This window comes from Prunus avium, chromosome 4 (genome assembly GCF_965620075.1).
Source record: "Prunus avium chromosome 4, drPruAviu1.hap1.1, whole genome shotgun sequence".
In the NCBI taxonomy this organism is placed as follows: domain Eukaryota; kingdom Viridiplantae; phylum Streptophyta; class Magnoliopsida; order Rosales; family Rosaceae; genus Prunus; species Prunus avium.
Window position 1 is genome coordinate 37,931,542 of NC_142287.1, and position 17,678 is coordinate 37,949,219.

The 17,678-nt window shown below is 39.2% G+C and overlaps 6 protein-coding genes and 2 non-coding genes across 13 annotated transcripts; 3 read left to right on the top strand and 5 right to left on the bottom strand.

The window, feature by feature from the left end:
• Nucleotides 1-965: 965 nt before the first annotated feature.
• On the top strand, nt 966-1,039 carry TRNAI-AAU (transfer RNA isoleucine (anticodon AAU)). Its single transcript has one exon. It is a non-coding gene; the product is annotated as a tRNA-Ile (tRNA).
• Nucleotides 1,040-1,158: 119 nt separating this feature from the next.
• LOC110768602 (nudix hydrolase 2) lies at nt 1,159-3,825 on the bottom strand. 2 transcript variants are annotated; one of them, XM_021972400.2, is made up of 8 exons: nt 3,528-3,816; nt 3,322-3,387; nt 3,086-3,223; nt 2,562-2,639; nt 2,431-2,481; nt 2,309-2,343; nt 1,784-1,892; nt 1,159-1,604 (listed from the first exon to the last, which is right to left on the bottom strand). In XM_021972400.2, exons 1-8 carry the CDS (start codon nt 3,690-3,692, stop codon nt 1,404-1,406), a joined length of 843 nt encoding a protein of 280 aa, XP_021828092.2. In that variant the 5' UTR covers nt 3,693-3,816; the 3' UTR covers nt 1,159-1,403. The 2 variants fall into 2 exon arrangements, with proteins under 2 accessions (XP_021828092.2, XP_021828091.2); XM_021972399.2 differs by having other exon boundaries at nt 2,309-2,481; nt 3,528-3,825.
• Nucleotides 3,826-4,101: 276 nt separating this feature from the next.
• LOC110768605 (nudix hydrolase 2-like) lies at nt 4,102-6,819 on the bottom strand. Of its 3 annotated transcripts, none has more exons than XM_088252772.1 (9): nt 6,687-6,819; nt 6,116-6,315; nt 5,928-5,993; nt 5,625-5,762; nt 5,094-5,171; nt 4,947-4,997; nt 4,799-4,833; nt 4,570-4,678; nt 4,102-4,374 (listed from the first exon to the last, which is right to left on the bottom strand). In XM_088252772.1, the coding sequence occupies exons 2-6, from the start codon at nt 6,275-6,277 to the stop codon at nt 4,959-4,961; spliced, it is 483 nt and encodes a 160-aa protein (XP_088108898.1). In that variant the 5' UTR covers nt 6,278-6,315; nt 6,687-6,819; the 3' UTR covers nt 4,102-4,374; nt 4,570-4,678; nt 4,799-4,833; nt 4,947-4,958. The 3 variants fall into 3 exon arrangements, 2 of the variants coding, with proteins under 2 accessions (XP_088108898.1, XP_088108899.1); XM_088252773.1 differs by having other exon boundaries at nt 4,778-4,833; XR_015835489.1 differs by lacking the exon at nt 6,687-6,819 and having other exon boundaries at nt 5,094-5,781; nt 6,116-6,189.
• On the top strand, nt 6,715-8,675 carry LOC110768601 (Homeodomain-like superfamily protein). Its single transcript, XM_021972398.2, has 2 exons — nt 6,715-6,986; nt 7,560-8,675. The coding sequence occupies exons 1-2, from the start codon at nt 6,715-6,717 to the stop codon at nt 8,407-8,409; spliced, it is 1,122 nt and encodes a 373-aa protein (XP_021828090.2). The 3' UTR covers nt 8,410-8,675.
• Nucleotides 8,676-9,095: 420 nt separating this feature from the next.
• On the bottom strand, nt 9,096-9,274 carry LOC110768604 (uncharacterized). Its single transcript, XM_021972403.2, has one exon. It carries the CDS (start codon nt 9,268-9,270, stop codon nt 9,103-9,105), a length of 168 nt encoding a protein of 55 aa, XP_021828095.1. The 5' UTR covers nt 9,271-9,274; the 3' UTR covers nt 9,096-9,102.
• Nucleotides 9,275-9,915: 641 nt separating this feature from the next.
• Nucleotides 9,916-12,412, top strand: NF-YB6 (nuclear factor Y, subunit B6). The gene is made up of 2 exons (XM_021972402.2): nt 9,916-10,068; nt 11,523-12,412. The coding sequence occupies exons 1-2, from the start codon at nt 10,011-10,013 to the stop codon at nt 12,257-12,259; spliced, it is 795 nt and encodes a 264-aa protein (XP_021828094.2). The 5' UTR covers nt 9,916-10,010; the 3' UTR covers nt 12,260-12,412.
• A 136-nt stretch (nt 12,413-12,548) lies between these two features.
• TRNAT-CGU (transfer RNA threonine (anticodon CGU)) lies at nt 12,549-12,620 on the bottom strand. Its single transcript has one exon. It is a non-coding gene; the product is annotated as a tRNA-Thr (tRNA).
• Nucleotides 12,621-13,978: 1,358 nt separating this feature from the next.
• Nucleotides 13,979-17,356, bottom strand: LOC110768606 (tRNA (guanine(9)-N1)-methyltransferase-like protein). Of its 3 annotated transcripts, none has more exons than XM_021972405.2 (7): nt 16,759-17,356; nt 16,300-16,659; nt 15,964-16,177; nt 15,479-15,552; nt 15,341-15,381; nt 14,514-14,793; nt 13,979-14,408 (listed from the first exon to the last, which is right to left on the bottom strand). In XM_021972405.2, exons 1-6 carry the CDS (start codon nt 17,161-17,163, stop codon nt 14,655-14,657), a joined length of 1,233 nt encoding a protein of 410 aa, XP_021828097.1. In that variant the 5' UTR covers nt 17,164-17,356; the 3' UTR covers nt 13,979-14,408; nt 14,514-14,654. The 3 variants fall into 3 exon arrangements, with proteins under 3 accessions (XP_021828097.1, XP_021828096.1, XP_088108785.1); XM_021972404.2 differs by having other exon boundaries at nt 15,341-15,384; XM_088252659.1 differs by lacking the exons at nt 13,979-14,408; nt 14,514-14,793; nt 15,341-15,381; nt 15,479-15,552 and having other exon boundaries at nt 15,642-16,177; nt 16,759-17,348.
• Nucleotides 17,357-17,678: the final 322 nt, after the last annotated feature.

A 17,678-nucleotide genomic window follows, 5' to 3' on the forward strand; every position in this document is an offset into this window, starting at 1 on the left:
CAGTTACTGTTTTCAATTGAAAAACCCTTCCCTATATCATATAGATATATATGGCTGACTCGGACAACGACTCGGGAGCAGCAGGAGGAGGAGGAGAAACGAATTACACAAGATCTTCATCATCCTCAGCGAGAGAGCACGACAGGTTTTACCGATTGCAAACATGATCGCAGGATCATGATTCATGAAGAAAGGTTTCCCAGGCAAGGCAACGCCAAGATTTCAAAAGACGCTAAAGAGACGGCGCAGGAGTGTGTCTCAGAGTTCATCAGCTTCATCACGGGACAGGCCTCAGATAAGTGCCGGAGAGAGAAGAGGAAGACAATCAACGGTGACGATCTATTGTGGGTCATGACGACGCTTGGGTTTAAGGACTACGTGGAGCCTCTCAAGATTTATTTGGACAAGTTCAGAGAGATGGAGGGTGAGAAGACTGCTGGAACAGGAATGGCTAGGCAGCTGCTGCACGCTGATCATCATCCTCATGAATATCATGATCAAAGGCAGAGAGAGCAGTTGCAGCACCTGCATGCACCTGGGATGAACATGTATGGTGGGATGATGATTGATGGGTCATCAACATCATCATCATCATCATCAAGGTCAAGGGCATCATCCTTATCTTTATGGATCTGGTAGTGGACCCTCTAGTCTATAAGGCATGGAGACCAAGGTAGGGTTTGACTGTTTGGATATCCATACTATATAGTATTAGCTAACTATGCGTTTCTTTTTCCCCGCTTCTATATGTGTACTGCGTGCGGATAAGGTTGGTCTATTGCTTCTTATTAATTTGCGTCTGAAATATAAATTTTAATGGATTATGAGGAGAGGCATAAAAGATGACTGCAATTTACGGTGCAAATACTTGATTGGGGTTAGGACTTGGGAAGGAGACTTTCCAGTATTTAGTGCAGCGGAGTCTAGTGGTTTATAAATGGATATTTGAAACTATTCAAACAACCGGCCTATTAGCTCAGCTGGTTAGAGCGTCGTGCTAATAACGCGAAGGTCGCAGGTTCGAGACCTGCATGGGCCATTGGTAATAGCTATTTTTAATGTTTTTAGTCCTCACCACAATACTGTCTTCCATACTTATCGTCGGTATATTCTCACAAACACAACAGAAAAACTTCACAAATAACTAGGATCAAGACAGAAGACAATGCAGATATTTCTTTATGGCGATTGGTTAATAAACCACGGTTCTCTTCAAATGTTGGTTGTTACAATGCAAAGAAGTTCTGATTGTATTATGATCAGTATATCTTTCTTTTTTTTTGGTCTGATCTGAATGATCAGTATCTCTTAGAAAGATGAAAGACAAATAGTTTAATAATTTGTTGGATTACAACAAAAAAAACCTCCCTTGCTTGCTAGAGTAAAATTTCAAGGGCTGATGATCAACCTCTGCTGTCTCTCTTGGTTGCTTTACCATTCAAGTACAAGTAGCTCATCTTCTGATCAGAAAAACTCATTGTAGGTACTGGAGAAAATCCAGAATACTGCCCATCTATCTTCGCTTTGCATATGTCGTTGATGTAGTTTAGAAGCTCGTTATTCTGGACGAATGGTTGGGCTGCATATTCCTCAAATGCCATCCACTGCAAGCCATTGCAAACAAGCGTGTCAATATAGAATAAACTTCAAGAGCTTTACACGGGAAAACAGGAAAGAATTTGATCATAAGGACTTGAAGATCTATACACATTTTGGATTATTAACTAAATGAGTTTCTGGCAATTCCTCCTATTCGCATTACCATCGCTTAACCAAAAATTACCTGGGCTGCTTCTATCTCTTGATCCTGCTTTTGGATGTCAAAGGAGAGGGGTTGCATCATGCACACAAAAAATAAATCTGACTTCTCAAAAAATGACTTGTGGCTTTGTCTGCAAATGATAAGAATTAAGGTATGAAGAATATACTTTTTTCCGAACAGCTAAAATAACCAAAAAGTAAACATCAGAAATGAGCAATATGAGAACCATAGAATAAACTTGGGAGAAAAGGAACAAGAATTCAAGTTTCTAACTTAATGCAGTCAAGAACATTAAGAAGTCTTTAAACCCAACAACATTCAAGGATGCATGGTCCCAGGGCCTAATGTATAAAATGTGTTAAAACTTGGTTGTCATGTATTAGTTTCATGATTATACAATTGAAGTCCTATATGATTGCAAATCATTCTATAGAACTGTCATATTTTAGTTCATGAATTTGCAAGTGCCTCAACTCAATTTACAGTCTTGATCCCGAGGTTAAGTTTATACTAAAATAGTTTATCTTAAGCAAACATCATATATACCTGAATGCTAGAATTTCTACAAACTCCGAGTCAATCTGAAACCACAGAAAATCCAGAAACATGAAGAAAGAATACTCATTTAAATTGATGAAGTGTAACTGCATTGCATAGTATCTACTTACTCCTGTTTCTTCTTTGACTTCTCTCACAGCGGCTGCACAAATATCTTCTCCCTAGAGAAGATAAAGTTTAATACATTGGTTAGTAGACACTATGAAAAACAAAACCAATACCTCCTGGAATGCACACACACCTCATCTACAACTCCAGTAGGAAACTTCCATACACCTGTCCCCCGTAACAGTCCACTCTTTTCTTGGACTACTAGCACCTGCCATTGAATGTTTACAAACCCAAAAGCTTCAGCCATTATAGCAGAGTCATGGAAAACAACAAATGTAGTGAAAAGTCCAAAGCATTGCAGGTGCATATGGAACCCTTCTGAAACTGATCATCTCAGAAACAAAATAAAATGGATGTCAAATAGCTTGAGAATCAACAAGGCAATATTAGGACTATGCAAGTAGAGAAAATGCCTTCTTTAAGCCCCTGCCAAATGCAATATTAAAGACTAGCTCACACCTACTGACTCAGCTGAACTATAGTAAATCTGAAACAATTACATCCGTACAATCCAAAAATGTTGTTTTTGAAACGAGTTTCTGAAATATATATGAAGAAAAACACTTGAAATTGAGATGAGGAGGATAAAACGATGAAATGATAAATGGTGGCCCGGGAAGCAGAGCAGACAGCAGAGTTAAGTTATCCATATACCTCTCTGTTAGGGTTGATGACAAATGCGCCAATTCCTACTCGGTGGGTGGCATTAGCAGGAAGGGTATGAGGGGTCTGAGGAATCCAATAAACCAGCATCAAATAATCAGGCTCCGCATGGTGGTACCAGAATCCTTCCTGCATTTGCAATCCGTTCCTGCCCAACATCCATTAACTACTTGTTGTATGATAATTTTTTTTAAATAATTAACCATTAATCATAGAATTTAATTGACCTTCACTGCTGCTTCGACAAGATTGACTCGATCTACAGGCAACTTGATCCAAACACCCTTCTTGCCCTGCACGGTTGCACCCACACCCACACCCACAATATAAAAGCATAAATCAACAAACGTATCTACCTACTGGGAAAGAAATTTGAGATTGAAGTTGATTAGAATTCTTCATAATCATCCTATTGATATTTACATGGCATTACCTGTAGCTTCCAATGCGCAATTGAAGAGGTAATAAGAGAAAGGAAGGTAGCAGGGTCCATAGGCTCATTGATGTGGACGATCACGCCGCCGTACGGGTCATTGGTACCGATCAGTCGCTTTGCCTCACTTTCGGTACTGACACTTGTTTCACTTTCGCCGGCCATCTAAGGTGTTGGTTCGATGTCAATGATGATGATGAAGAAGATGAACACACGCCACCCGTGGTCACTGAATGATCAGTAATTGTATTTAATGACTAATCACCTTCTTATTTAGTATTAATGTCTACATTAAATAATTTTTTTTAAACATATGCATTTTATAGACGCATGGGCGGACGGGCAGTCTCTATGGGCCTTTCGTTGCGGGCCTGTTTTGCTTCCAGAGCTTTGCCTTTTGACTTTGAGGATGTGACTTAGCATTACAGAAAGAAAAATAAAAAATCTTCCATCCGGTGAGTAATTTTATTAATACAAACTTTTCCTGAAGAGATTATTGAACAGCTACACGTATTTTAAACAGAGCCCAACATCGACAATGCAATTTCTTTTTTTTGTCATTTAACTATGACTCTCTTTGAATATTCTCACTGGAGCTGAGATTTATGGATAATATTTTACAAAGATGAAACACACTAGGTGATCATCAGAGTTTACTCTCTCTCCTGGGTGCCTTGCTTGTATTCAAGTACAAGTAGCTCTTCTGAACAGAATAACTTGTAGAGGGCACTGGAGAAAATCCAGTATACTTCCCATCCACCTTTGCTTTGCATATGTCATGGATGTACTTTAGAAGCTCGTATTTCTGGACAAATGGTTGAGCTGCATATTCCTCAAATGGCATCCACTGCAAGCCAAGCCATTACAATTTACAAACAAGTTTAGTATCATACGGAGGGATGATTTTCTCTTATTCTCATCCAAGATTTATGCAGCACTCATTCTAGATTGTTAACTCAGTGAGTTTTTGAAAAATCCTCTAAAGTGAAAGGGGGATAAAAGCAAAGTTTGTTTGTATTATCCTCCTTCAACCAAAAATTACCTTGGCTGCTTCTATCTCTTGTTCCTGCTTCTGGATGTCAAAGGAGAGGGGTCGTAACATGCACACAACAAATAAATCTGACTTCTCAAAGAACGACTTGTGACTTTGTCTGCAAATTATATGAACATTAACAAGCATAAATTTCCATAAAAGGGAAGGAAAAAAGAACCAAGAAGTAAACATGAGAAATAGTTAATGAGAATCATACCATAAGATTTAACTCTCATACCTGAATGCTAGAACTTCCACAAACTCTGAGTCAATCTGAAACAACAGGAAAACCAGAACCATGAATGAAAATCGCATTGATAAGCTAACATTTACACTAACTCAAATTAATGAACGTGTAATTGCATGGTAAGTTGGTAACTACTTACTCCTGTTTCTTCTTAGACTTCTCTAACAGCAGCTGCAAAGATATCTTCTCCCTGGAGGCGATAAAGTTCAATATATGGTTTAGACTAGACTACACTCTGAAGCTCTGAGAGAATAAAAACCAAAGCTTGTAGGAAATGCACACACACCTCATCAACAACTCCAGTAGGGAGCTTCCACACACCCGTCCCTCGATACTGTCCACCCTTTTCTTGGACTACCAGCACCTAGCATTGAAATTTCACAAAGCCAATACAGCAACATCATGGAAAACAATGAATGGTCTCAAGCATTGTAACAACGGTCAACTGAACATTAAAGTAAACGGATCACACATAACTTTTTAGACATTATAAGCCAATCGTAGGAGTATGTAAGTCCAGATAATCAGAATAAAACTTTTTAGACTTTTACCCTGTCTGCCATACATACACCCGCTTACTCAGCTGAACTGTTCTAGGGAGGGATGGAACATAAACACACGCACACACACACACACACACATGAAGAGTGCAAGAAGTGAAAACTGTAAATTGATAGTTAATGTGAAGCAGCAAAGGCTTAGTGCTAAATGTAGAGGCTAATTAGACAAGAATGCCTTTGGTTCAGTAAAGATTTTCACAATATATAAAATGATAAATGGTGGGAGAGGTATTACCCTATCCTAGAATAAAGTATACCTCTCTGTTATGATTGATGAGAAATGCACCAATACCCACTCGGTGCGTGGCATTTGCAGGAAGAGTATGAGAGGATTGAGGAATCCAATACACGAGCATCAAATAATTAGGCTCTGCATGGTGGTACCAGAATCCTTTCTGCAATTGCAATTCACTCCTGCCCAACATATAGTAAGTTGTGTACATATATATATATATATATATATCCTAGGATAGGATAGGAGAATCCTTTCTTTCTACTAGAACAAGAAGAATAATAATAACAAAAGCATAAATACTTGAAGAGATTAGAAGGAGCTTGACCTTGACTGCAGCTCCTACAAAATTGACTCGCTCTATAGGCAAATTGATCCAAACACTCTTCTTTCCCTGCACTAACATCAAATTATACACCAACAAAAAAACAAACAAACAAGGAATATGAGATGATAGATTTGATATATCATTTTACTAAACCTACTGCTCTGCTAGTATCATTTTAATTAAATTACCTGCAGCTTCCAATGCGCAATTGAGGAGGTAAGAGAGGATAAAAAGGTAGCAGGGTCCATGAGCTCATCTCCATTGATGTCTACGATCATACCTCCATACTGGTCATTTCTCGCACTCAGTAGCTTTACCTCCCTTCCCCTACTCTCAGCTTTGGCAGCCATTGATGATCGATTCGCAGGGATGACCGATCTTACTATGACTAATGAGGAGGAAAATAAACGGCCATTATTGATAAATTTCCACACAATAATTTTTATTTTTATTTTTTTAAAGAAAGCATTTCTATTGACACGTGGGCTGCGGGCGTTGGGCTGTGAATTGTCGACGGGCAGGCGCGCACGTAGTGGGCACGTGAGCTGCTCTGACAAAATGAGTACCTCCGTAAATTCAAATTTTAAAAGCGTTTTACCTTTATTTTACTTTCCATTTACCAAAACTCGTTTCATTTTCACCCACTCTCAACCCAAACCCCTCAAACGCCGCTGTTACCTTCCCCAACCTTACCTTTTTTTCTTTTTCTTTTTTTAAATTTTTAAATAAATATACATAAGCAATTTTAATCTTTTTTACCGTTGTCGTCCACCGGAGGCTTGGGGTTATGGAGGCGTTGACAGCCGACAGGCAGATACCAAACCCAGCCGCCTTTCCAGAGCAGATAGCCCCATTCCCTGAGAGCACAGACCACCACCTTCTCTTCGCCAATCCAACGGCTGTGGTTCACTCGCCGCCCCAGAAGCTCCGTCCTATCAGGTGCAGCAGCGGCAGGTGTCCTGCAATCGAGCTCCCGGACAGCGCAGGAAACCTAGGTGATGGGGGTCCAGCACATGTCGGGTCGGGTACGTGGGGAGACGAGGGGGAGGACGAGTCCAGGTGAGTCTTTGTTATCTTATCTTTAACCCAAGATTGTTTATTTTTTGTTTATATTTTTTTCATAATTTTATCAACAATAGCGGATGGATTATTGGATTAATTACGGTGCCCATTTTGCTTACTTTTTATAATATTCTACTGTATTACTGTTTTGTACACGACATGTCGCAAGAACATGACACCATTTATATATATATTTTTTCTTTTTCTTTTTCTTTTTGAGAAAGGACCATTGATTATATTAGTATCGATATCACATTGGTAATTTATCGTATTTTTGTCTGATAAAAATGCATTTGATGGTTTCTGAGATACATTGGTTATATATTTGTACAATTGGTACTTATGCTGTTAGATTGTCGAGTCTTTGAGTCTTTGAGTCTTTGAGCCTTTGAGTTTGAGGTGGTTTTTGTGGCATGGCTCTTGGCCCTTTGAGGTTGATGATTATTCTTTTTTCCTTTTTCATAATCATAAGTTGGTACCATAACGTTTAAGTGGGTGTTGTATTGAACATTTCTGCCAAGTACCATACCGTTTTAATTTTTAACACAGTGTTGTCTATTTTGTAATCAGTTCGTCACCAGATGATGATGGTGATGAGTATTTAAAAGCAGAAGGTACAGAACGCATGAAGCGGAAGAGAAAGAGAAGATCAAGGACGGGAGGAAGGCTTGAAAGGGTTGAGATTTTTCTGGAAAGTCTGGTAATGAAAGTGATGGAGAAGCAAGAGCAGATGCATAAGCAGTTGATAGAAATGATAGAAAAGAGGGAGAAAGAGAGAATAGCAAGAGAAGAAGACTGGAAGCAGCAGGAGTTAGACAGAATGAAAAGGGATGAGGAGATAAGAGCCCAAGAGACATCTCGTAGCCTTACACTCATTTCCTTTATCCAGAATTTTTTGGGCCATGAAATTCAAGTCCCCAAACCAGCACCAGCACCAATATCAGTAATACCTAATTATGATCATCGATGCATGGACGAAAATGGGGGTGCAGACAATGGCATTCAGAGAGACACGATGGTGATGCTCAAGTGTGATCAAACTAATAGAAGATGGCCAGAAGCTGAAGTGCAATCCCTGATAACGCTGCGGGCTGCTTTGGAACACAAGTTTCGCATTGCGGGTAATTCCAAAGGACCCGTATGGGAGGAGATATCTCTTGGTATGTATGATATGGGATACAACCGCTCAGCAAGGAAGTGTAAAGAGAAATGGGAAAACATCAACAAGTATTTCAAGAGGTCCATGGGGACTGACAAGAAGCGTTCTGCAAATGCTAAGACTTGCCCATATTTTCACGAATTAGAGTTGCTCCATAAAAGTGGACTTGTAAGTTCAGAGGATGGCTTTAAATTCACAAGCAACCAGAACGAGAGTAAGATTGAAAAACAGGACAACAGAGAAAAGGGAGTAACAGAGTGATATCAGAGATTCAAGTGAAGCTTCTGAGAGAGAGAGAGAGAGAGAGAGAGAGAGAGAGAGAGAGATAGATAGATAGCTAAATGATTATTATTTGAGCAGAAGAGGAGATTGGCATCTTGTTTGAAGCTTTGGTTGTATCTTGTTTGAACTTTATATATCCACGACAGTTAACAAGTGCATTAGCATGGTTTGTTATGCTATTAGAAATGCTTTGTTGGAAATTGATAATGGAATTGCAAAAATACAAAATGAGGCAAATTGAGTTATATGCTTGTTTCTGTTTGTATATAGTGCTTGCTCGCGGCATTAGCGGCAAAGGATTAATTCAACTAATCAAACAACTCATGGTTATTAGTTTTTTTTATACTTAATTTTGAGGTTAATTTGGTATATATGAAATGAATAATCCAACGGCAATGGAATCCATTATCTAACCAAGGGAATCTCTGGTGTGACAGTTACATATACGACCAGACCAGACAACCCTGTCCATGTGTGATATCTAAGATATAATAGAGACGACACAATTGAAAGAGAAAGAAAACGAAAACGAAAACGAAAAAGAAAGCATTAATTCCTTCCTCCATTATTGAATTTGAAACGGCAAAAAAATCATAATAGATTGCTGCTTATTGCATGATATTGGATATTAATATAGTACTCAGAGGAGGAAGAAGAAGAAGAACATTGACATCACTTGGTTGCATGATTGAGGAATGCCCAGATTGCTCCTAGAACAACAGGGAAGACCAGGAGCACAGGAAAGGAGGGCGGATGAACAGGACCCATCGCCAAAGGCAGAAAGAAGATGATGGCAACCACCACCAAAAACAGCAAAACTGTAGCAGTGCCTTGATCCATCTTCTTCAAATGTGTTATGTGTTGAAAACAACAAAGCACACCCTCGCACAAACACCGAACTTGTTTTCAAATAATATCAAACAACGGAAATGGTGATGGTGGTGTATGGGGTATCGTATGGTATATATATAATGCTCATGGTGTCTCTCTGGGTAGAGGTACAACCGTTGGGAAAGGATCCATGCATGCATGCATGCATGCAATTTGCAAATGCAATGCAGCAGAGAGAATCGGTGCCTGCGATGGGGTGCATCGGATTCGTATAACTTAACTTAATCAGGCTCTCAAGTCTGATGGTTGACGAGACGACGCCTTCTTTTCTTTCGCGAAATTAAAATCGCATGCATACATACATGAATCATGATACATGCATGTCCCGTCTTATTGGGCTGATGGGTCAAAATTAAATAAGCCCATTACCATTTTAAATTTAGGTCAAACTTTGAAAGGCCCACTTTGTGAAAGCATTGACCTATAACTGCCGGTAACTTTGTGCTGTCCAACCGTGAAGAGGGAAGACCCATTTATTTATTACCCTTTAATGCTTTGATTTAATCCTTCAACTCGCTGTTGCCACGTGGTTGTTACTTTTGAGCACTATAAATTTGGACCCTTGCCAAGTAGCAGCGTCTTCTTCTAATTCACTTGAGTTTCAAATCAAAATATCTGTTGGTGAGAGAGAGAGGGAGAGAGGGAGAGAGGGAGAGAGGGAGAGAGGCAGAGGCAGAGATCTTAGGGAAATGGAACGAGGAGAAGGAGGAGGAGGAGGTTTCCATGGCTACCAAAAGACTAGCTCTGGTAACTGCTAAACCACACTGATCTCTATATTAATTCTTTCTTATTTAAACTAATGGTCATCCATTCCCAATTGGGTTGCGCATTTCCTACATTAATTCTTCTTATTAATTTTGGGGTTGCTTTCTTGCATTGCATGCAAGAAACATAAACTTTCTTATGTTATATGTATCATTATTGTTATTCCTTGCAAGTTGCATGCATGTAGTCTGTTGATTAGATTCATATCTATGATCGTTTAAATAAAGCTGTCTTTTATAACTCTCACATCACAAGGTGTTAATTTTAGTTCGATCTTGAGTCTTCATTCGCTTGATGCATTTGTTTCTCATTCAATATTAACCATCTCTTTGGTCGAGGAGGGGAAAACAAAAATACAGGCCTGTCCAAGCCTCTGCCCTTCTACCAAAGCACTCTTTGTGGGAGAGGTCTTAGTACTTTGCACAATATATATGTATATCTAGACCAAACTCTTTTGCTGATCGATGCTGCATTTTTAAGCCTTATCATTTCATTTCTTTTAAACAACATGCAGACATTCCCTCTCTAGATCTGTCTAGATCGCTCAATATTATCTATTTCTGCTTCTGCACAGTGCACACACACGCATATGATGATATCCTTGGCATTGTTGTAATATTAATTCTTTCATTGTTGATTGAGGGGCTGGCCAGGAAGATGCGTGAAACTTAGATGGAGGGAGGGTATATAGCTAGCGTGTAGGAGATAGAGATATGTAGCTTAGCTAAGTAGTTAATACGCAAGCAGTGCAAGAGAAAATGGCCGATGATGATGAAACTGATAGAACTCTGTTTACAAGTGGCAAACATCTTTCATGCAATCTTTGACCCCACATGACACAAGTGGCCTCCATGCAATGCATTCTCACACATCCCGGGCCCACTCTTTTCCATCTGTCCGCTTTCATCTTGCTCTTCTTAACTGCATGTATATTGCAGCCGTTTCTTTGAGCTAGCTAGCCTTTTTTTATGGACTATATATATATACATATGTGCAGGCTTTGTCTCTACAAGTTGTGTACCAGCCAGCTAGCCCATTGGTCCATCATCAAGAAACCCAGTCCTCCTTCCCAGCTTGTTTCAAGTCCCAAAATGCAAAAAGAATTAAGAAAAAGAAAAACCTTTCTAAATGTTCCGTCCGATGAGTTGAGTTAAATTGATGCACGAAAGACAAAACCAAAACCATAGATTTCTTATTAATTAATTGGCATATTCTTTAGGCTAAAGCAAAATTCCAAAGGCCCTTTGGTTTACCTTCCAAAGTCCTTAGTCTTCCACAAAACAACATCAGATTGGACCCCCCACAACTGAAGCCCTTGCTCAAATTTTATGTACCTTATTAGTAAATTCAAATGCATGATATGATATGTATATGTATATATATATATATATGTTTGGATTAGATATATAGAATTACATGTGAGTGGGTGGGTGCAGGGTTGAAACTATCAGAGATCAACATGAGGCTGGCAGAGATGAATCAATTCAGCGTGCAACAGGGGGGGAAGAGTACTAGCTCCTCTACCACCAATATCAATATCAACAATGTTGTTAGCAACAACAACAACAACAACGTCCACTCCACCAGTAGTAATGGTACTACTACTACTGATGATAACGAATGCGTGGTGAGAGAGCAAGACCGCTTCATGCCAATAGCCAATGTGATCAGAATCATGCGCAAGATCCTTCCCCCGCATGCCAAGATCTCAGACGATGCCAAGGAAACCATCCAGGAGTGTGTCTCCGAGTACATCAGCTTCATCACTGGGGAGGCAAACGAGCGTTGCCAGCGAGAGCAGCGCAAGACCATCACTGCTGAAGACGTCCTCTGGGCCATGAGCAAGCTCGGCTTTGACGACTACATTGAGCCCCTCACCCTCTATCTCCACCGCTACCGTGAGATGGAGGGGGAGCGTGGCTCTGGCTCCTCCACCACCTCCATCATGAGAAGCGATACCTCAGTGAAGGGTGCTGCTAGCAGCAGTAGCAGGGCAATAGATCATCACCAGTACTATGCTGCTGCTGCTGCTGCGGCGGCTGCTTTTCATCATCACCATGGCCATGCCTTTTTTGGATATTTGAAGCCATCCGATGCCTCCACCTCCACCAATAATAATGCCGCTCTGCCAAATGGTGATCACCACCAGCCACATGCAAATGATCGAGCTTAAGTGAAATGTAATACTTCCTAGCTACCTAGGTCTAGGTCGTTCCATCGAGTAGTACTGGTTTTATTTGAGTCGCTAAGTAGTAGTGCAGTAAAATTATAACCAAAAAAAGTACTGTGTGCATGCGTAGTAAAATTAAGGGCGCAGTTTTCCTTGCGTTGGGGATGCTTTTGCTTAATCGACGTCGACGCTTTCATATCACATTCGTCGCCAACTTCCACGGCTCATTTTCCCTTTGGAAAGCAAAGGAAAAAAACAGAACAAAAAAAAATTATGCGAAAAACTTAATTCTAGCTCCCAGCGAGGATCGAACTCGCGACCTTTCGCTTACGAAGCGAACGCACTACCACTATGCTATGGAAGCCAGTTGGCAGATTTTGAAAACAATTTAGCTTTATACGCGTGTGTTTGTTTGAGTTCTTTTACCTAAAAGGGTATATGTGGATTTTGGGTCTTCAACTAAATTTAATAATTAAAAGTAAAAAGAGCTCCACATTTAGCATAAATTCACAGAGGCCGTGGATCTATATATATAGCAAAAATCACAAATTGTTGAAACATTCAAAATACTATAAAATCTCATTGGTTAATGAGGATAATACTTGTATATTTTTGTATTAAAAAAATTAAAAATTAAAAATTAAAAAAAATTATATAATGAGTCATATTTTTATAGAATACAACTACCCATTTTATCTTTTTAATTCAGCTTTCTTAATTAAAAATAAAATCAATTAGCATACACATGACTAAGAGGCTAGTTAGCACTAAGCTATTGTGGATGGCTAGTTAGCACTAAGCTATTGTGGGTGTGCTTCTATTGTGGATGGCTGATAAGCACACCCACAATAGCTTAGGTGATATTTGTGCTAAATTTCCAAATTCAAATATTACCGCCAGGTGCCCTTATATATATATTTTTAGCATAAGTGATAGTCTAAACTATAATAGAGAGGGATTTCTCACACATGCACACAACTAAGATACCACGGGGGTTCAAATTTGAGACCTCTAGTATACAAATCAAGGCCATTTCCATTGAGATAGACCTCATTAACCAGCCAGTTGCCCATATTAAAAAATTAAACAAATCAAATAAAGCGTTAATTACATTTTGTATGATAAATTTGATCTCGTTAAAATTGTTAAAAACTAAAGAAAGTGTTAATACATTTTTCTAACGAAAAGGTATGCTATTTTGATGCAAACGATATTGGGAAGGGAGAGGACATCAAATACATTGGTAAATGCTCTAAATATTTGCGCTACAAGTCCCTTGTAACTTAGAAATATAATTAAAAAAACAAAAAGGAAGACGTACTTATTACTAGAAAGGCAAACTCGAAGTTCATTCATGTTCATAGCCTGGTATTAAATGAATGGGTTCTTACATGGTTTTATTGCCTATCCTATTTTTCTGACGGCAGATTCCAAGTCCATGCTGAGATGCCTCTTGGAAAATTTGTTGATTTTATTCGGTTACAGATCGAGCTTATCATAAGGAAGCATATATTTGTGTTTTTCAAGAACACTGAACCCCTCACTGGTGAGTTGCAATTTATTTTTTTAGGCATAATATGTTGTTCACAAAGTTGTTGTAATAATTCTTCCAATGTTAACTTACAGGTGCCTTGATGGGTGCAATTGATGAGGAAAATAAGGATGAAGATGGATTTCTTCACATAACCTACAGTGGAGAAGAGAAACTCTGTGGATCCAATGAAAAAGTGCAAACTCTGGGAGCTCTGAGACTCTTCTTATCGGAAATAGTATTTAGAAAAAATAGGCTTTGACCTGCATAGTCGTCCTTACAGTAGCTTTATCACCTGTGACATTATAAGAATTATTACAACCAAACCTTGGGAACAAGATCGCATGCCTAAAATAAAAATGAGTTCCAACACACATGCGGGAGGTTTAGTGTTCTTGAAAAAGACGATTAATGTAGGCTTTTTTCTGCTGAGCCCAATCTGTAACTGTGTTAAATCAACAAATTCCCCAAGAGGCATTTTCCCTTCACTTTATCTTTCACTTTCTTCCCCTTTTACTTTTTGAGGTTCCTCTGAATAGCTTGGCATCTTTTTCTTTGGGGAATAACTTGGAAGAAAGAATCCTTCCAATTCCTTGTTTCCAAAAACTTGAGTAGTAGCACCTGCGCCCAACCCAACAAAACCAAAACAACAACAATGGTAACTCAACCTCCGTCAAACAGTGTTACAAATTAAGAATTGAGAATTAAAAGAGAGATTATTGATACCTGGGAAGAGGGACATGTTCAAGTAGTTGGCTATGAGAAGTTTTGCCTTTTGGATGCCCTGCCCCTCTGCTTTCTTCATGGGGATCCCTTTCCACCGATTCCGATCCACCATTCGTCCAACAATGCATATCTTGCTAAAATCTAATTGAGTAGCAACTCACCAGTCGGGGTTTTAGTGTTCTTGAAAAAGACAAATATAGGCTTCTTTATGCTGAGCCCGCTCTGTAACTGAATAAAATCAACAAATTCTCCAAGAGGCGTATTAGCAGGGACATGGTATCTGCAATCAGAAAAGCAGGATGGGCAATAAAACCATGTGAGAACCCTTTCATTTAATAAGACAAGCTATTAATACAAATGAACTTGGAGTTTTCCTTTGCAGTAATAAGTACGTTCTCCTTTCTGTATGCAAGTCTTATTACTGATATGGACTATAAAAATTACTCGGTGGGAATCTTTCGCTACTTAGGTAATCAATTCATGCAAACCATGATAATCAGGACCGCTCCTAGAACTCCAACTAATATACTCAAACGTTTTTCCCTCCACTAACTTTTTGGTAAAAGTGCTAACTCTAAGTGAACCATACACATGATCAGATCCTATCTATGTGTGTATAGTTTGCATTTACACTTAAAAATGGACAACTTACAAAATAACAACATAACAAGTATTGGGTTCTCTAAATATATCTTCTTTCTTTTTCTTTCCTTTTTCTGACGGATTTCAGAACATGTATCAGAAGCATTAATGAAAAGGAAACAATCCTATTCCATTATAGCAATACAAATCAAGATAATTAAAGTAAAAGGGAATTGGAAACTAACGTCTTCTTCGTGTCCAAGTCAGGAATGTCAAACCTTGCATACTTCTCCACAATCACATGCATGAAAGCTCAAATTAGAACAGGTATATCCCACTGAATGCATAGGAAGTAAACATGATTGATGGGGTGAAATTGTTACTGGTTCATAATTTGGATGCTTCTCCCTCAATTGCCCAGCTTCCAAACAAGCCTTTGTATTTATCCATCGGATTCCTGAACACATACCAAAAGCATAAATGAAAGAATAACAATCCTATTACTTTTGTAACAATAAAAATCAAGATAATTAAAACACAAGGGTATTCGCAACAAACCCTTCTCCTCACTGAAGTGCTTGAAATAACCTTTAATCTACATAGACCGTCTTATCACAAATAAAAATAATAATAACTACACACTGTTCACGGTTTTGCATGAAAGAATTAAAATTCATCCTTTACCAAATAAGGTTCATATTTTAGAACCCCAAAATTTGATTCCCTCAAGCAAAACAAGTTGGATACAAAAATTCAAACACACCAGTACACCATGATGAATATTGATATATCAAATTTAGACAACTTTTCCAATCATTCAAACATGCACAGTCACAATGCTCTAATTAATCATGGGAAGGGGCTTGACTTGTTGAGTCTTGAGCACACTGTTTTTTGCTTTCAAATTGATCATTTTTCTCTTCACTGTCAATTCCATTTTCTCCCCCTTTCACTTGTTGAGATTGCTCTGAATCCGCTTGGCATCTTTTTCTTTGAGGAATCACTTGGAAGAAAGAGTCCTTCCAATTCTTCGTTTCCAAAAACTTGAGCAGAATCTCTATCACTTGATTCACAGTCAGCACCTGCCCCCAAAATCCAACAAAACCAAAACCAAAAAAACAATGTCAACTCAAACTCAATCAAGCAATTGCTATTTCCGCCTATTTATTTAACAATTATAATTGAAAATTGAAATATGTATGACCTGGGAAGAGGACATGTTCAAGTAGTTGGCTATGGGAAGCTTTGCCGTTTGAATGCCCTGCTCCTCTGCTTTCTTCATGGTGATCCCTTTCCACCGATTCCGATCCACCAGGCCCCCAACAATGTATATCTTGTTTGAATCAAGATCATCAACCACATTTTCTGAATCAGCTGTCAGATATACCAGATTTTGCTTTTCATCTTCCAAAGCTTCCATGTACGATCGATCTTCCTTCTCTATAATCCAATTATCAAACCCCGGGAGCCTCTTCAGTTGCGTACCCATCTCTCCCTTGCACCCCGTCAACCATAGATGACCCGGCTCCCTGCATCTTTTATTCACCGCGTAACAATACATAATCTGCATTCACAATTTCAATTAAACATAATTTAGAGACGAACTCTGCCGTAATTAAGAAATAATTAATTAAGAATGAAAGCAAAACAAAGCAACGCCAACCTGTTGAACGAGGCTGTTGATCTCGGCTGGGGTCATGAGGTGAGAGAATTCGAGGTCGATCACAATCTTCTGTCCGCACTCTTTCGCTCTGCTCAGTCTCTCTGTGTTTCTCTCTCGCTCCTCTGACCTCTGCTCCATCCTCTCCTTCCTTAAACTCTTCCTCGACTCTATCAGCTTCCCCCTCTCTTCTTCGCTCACGCTCGCCAATCTCTCCTCCCATTCCTTCCGCTTTCGCTCCCCCTCTCTCTTCTTCTGCTCTTTTTCCAGAGCTTTCTTCTCTGCCTTCTTCGCTTCCCATTTCTGCTGCTTTAACAGCTTCTTTTGTGCGCTCTTCGACAGTCCACCGCAGTAATTCCTACCTTCTTCCGCTTCGGGCCCTTTTTCCTCATTATCTCTGCCCTCCATTGTTCGATTGCTCAATGCTATCCTCCACAACTACAATCGAGAGATGGAAGCTTCTTCCTTAGCGCTTTGGATGTTTTTGCTAGGGTTTAAGTTGTTTTTTCACTAACGATTACGATAGCTGCGAATAACGGAACGACGTCGTCGGCTGTTCGGAAAGATTGAGGACAGACACAAACCTTGGTCGGTCTTATCCGGGTCGAATAAAGAATCGGTCCTTTTAGCCCTTCGGGCCTTGCCCCTTTGGATAATTCATGAATGGATTATCCAAGCCAGCCTCTTTTTTCAATTTTGTCGAAACAAGCCCCATGTTTTTTTTCCCGTCAAATAACCAAGTCCCATATTCAAATTGCGAAAAAAAAAAAAAAACTAAAACAGCAAATGACTCGATGATCCTCCATCTCAGTTTGATAAAGATTTCCAACATGACCTATAAATTAGCTGATTTGGGTTTTAAATGTGTGACACAATTCGGTTTAGGGTATTGTCGTTAACCAAAATAAGCATATCAATATTGA

Bases quoted from the DNA above. Each gene is read 5' to 3' on its own strand.
- LOC110768602 (XM_021972399.2), bottom strand. From the start codon at position 3,692: ATGGCCGGCGAAAGTGAAACAAGTGTCAGTACCGAAAGTGAGGCAAAG. The intron at 2,640-3,085 runs GTATATGGATAA...ATTCAATGGCAG, and splicing joins TCATCAACCCTAACAGAGAG to GTGCTAGTAGTCCAAGAAAA. The intron at 1,893-2,308 runs GTATATATGATG...TATCATTTGCAG, and splicing joins GTAGAAATTCTAGCATTCAG to ACAAAGCCACAAGTCATTTT.
- LOC110768605 (XM_088252772.1), bottom strand. From the start codon at position 6,277: ATGGCTGCCAAAGCTGAGAGTAGGGGAAGGGAGGTAAAGCTACTGAGT. The intron at 5,763-5,927 runs GTCAAGCTCCTT...TTGCAATTGCAG, and splicing joins TTGTAGGAGCTGCAGTCAAG to AAAGGATTCTGGTACCACCA. The intron at 4,998-5,093 runs GTGTGTGTGCAT...TATCGCCTCCAG, and splicing joins CTACTGGAGTTGTTGATGAG to GGAGAAGATATCTTTGCAGC.
- LOC110768601 (XM_021972398.2), top strand. From the start codon at position 6,715: ATGGAGGCGTTGACAGCCGACAGGCAGATACCAAACCCAGCCGCCTTT. The intron at 6,987-7,559 runs GTGAGTCTTTGT...TTTTGTAATCAG, and splicing joins GAGGGGGAGGACGAGTCCAG to TTCGTCACCAGATGATGATG.
- LOC110768604 (XM_021972403.2), bottom strand. From the start codon at position 9,270: ATGGATCAAGGCACTGCTACAGTTTTGCTGTTTTTGGTGGTGGTTGCC.
- NF-YB6 (XM_021972402.2), top strand. From the start codon at position 10,011: ATGGAACGAGGAGAAGGAGGAGGAGGAGGTTTCCATGGCTACCAAAAG. The intron at 10,069-11,522 runs GTAACTGCTAAA...GGGTGGGTGCAG, and splicing joins CTACCAAAAGACTAGCTCTG to GGTTGAAACTATCAGAGATC.
- LOC110768606 (XM_021972404.2), bottom strand. From the start codon at position 17,163: ATGGAGGGCAGAGATAATGAGGAAAAAGGGCCCGAAGCGGAAGAAGGT. The intron at 16,660-16,758 runs GTTGGCGTTGCT...TTGTGAATGCAG, and splicing joins TCAACAGCCTCGTTCAACAG to ATTATGTATTGTTACGCGGT. The intron at 15,553-15,963 runs GTCAAGCCCCTT...GTATGTGTTCAG, and splicing joins GTGTGCTCAAGACTCAACAA to GAATCCGATGGATAAATACA.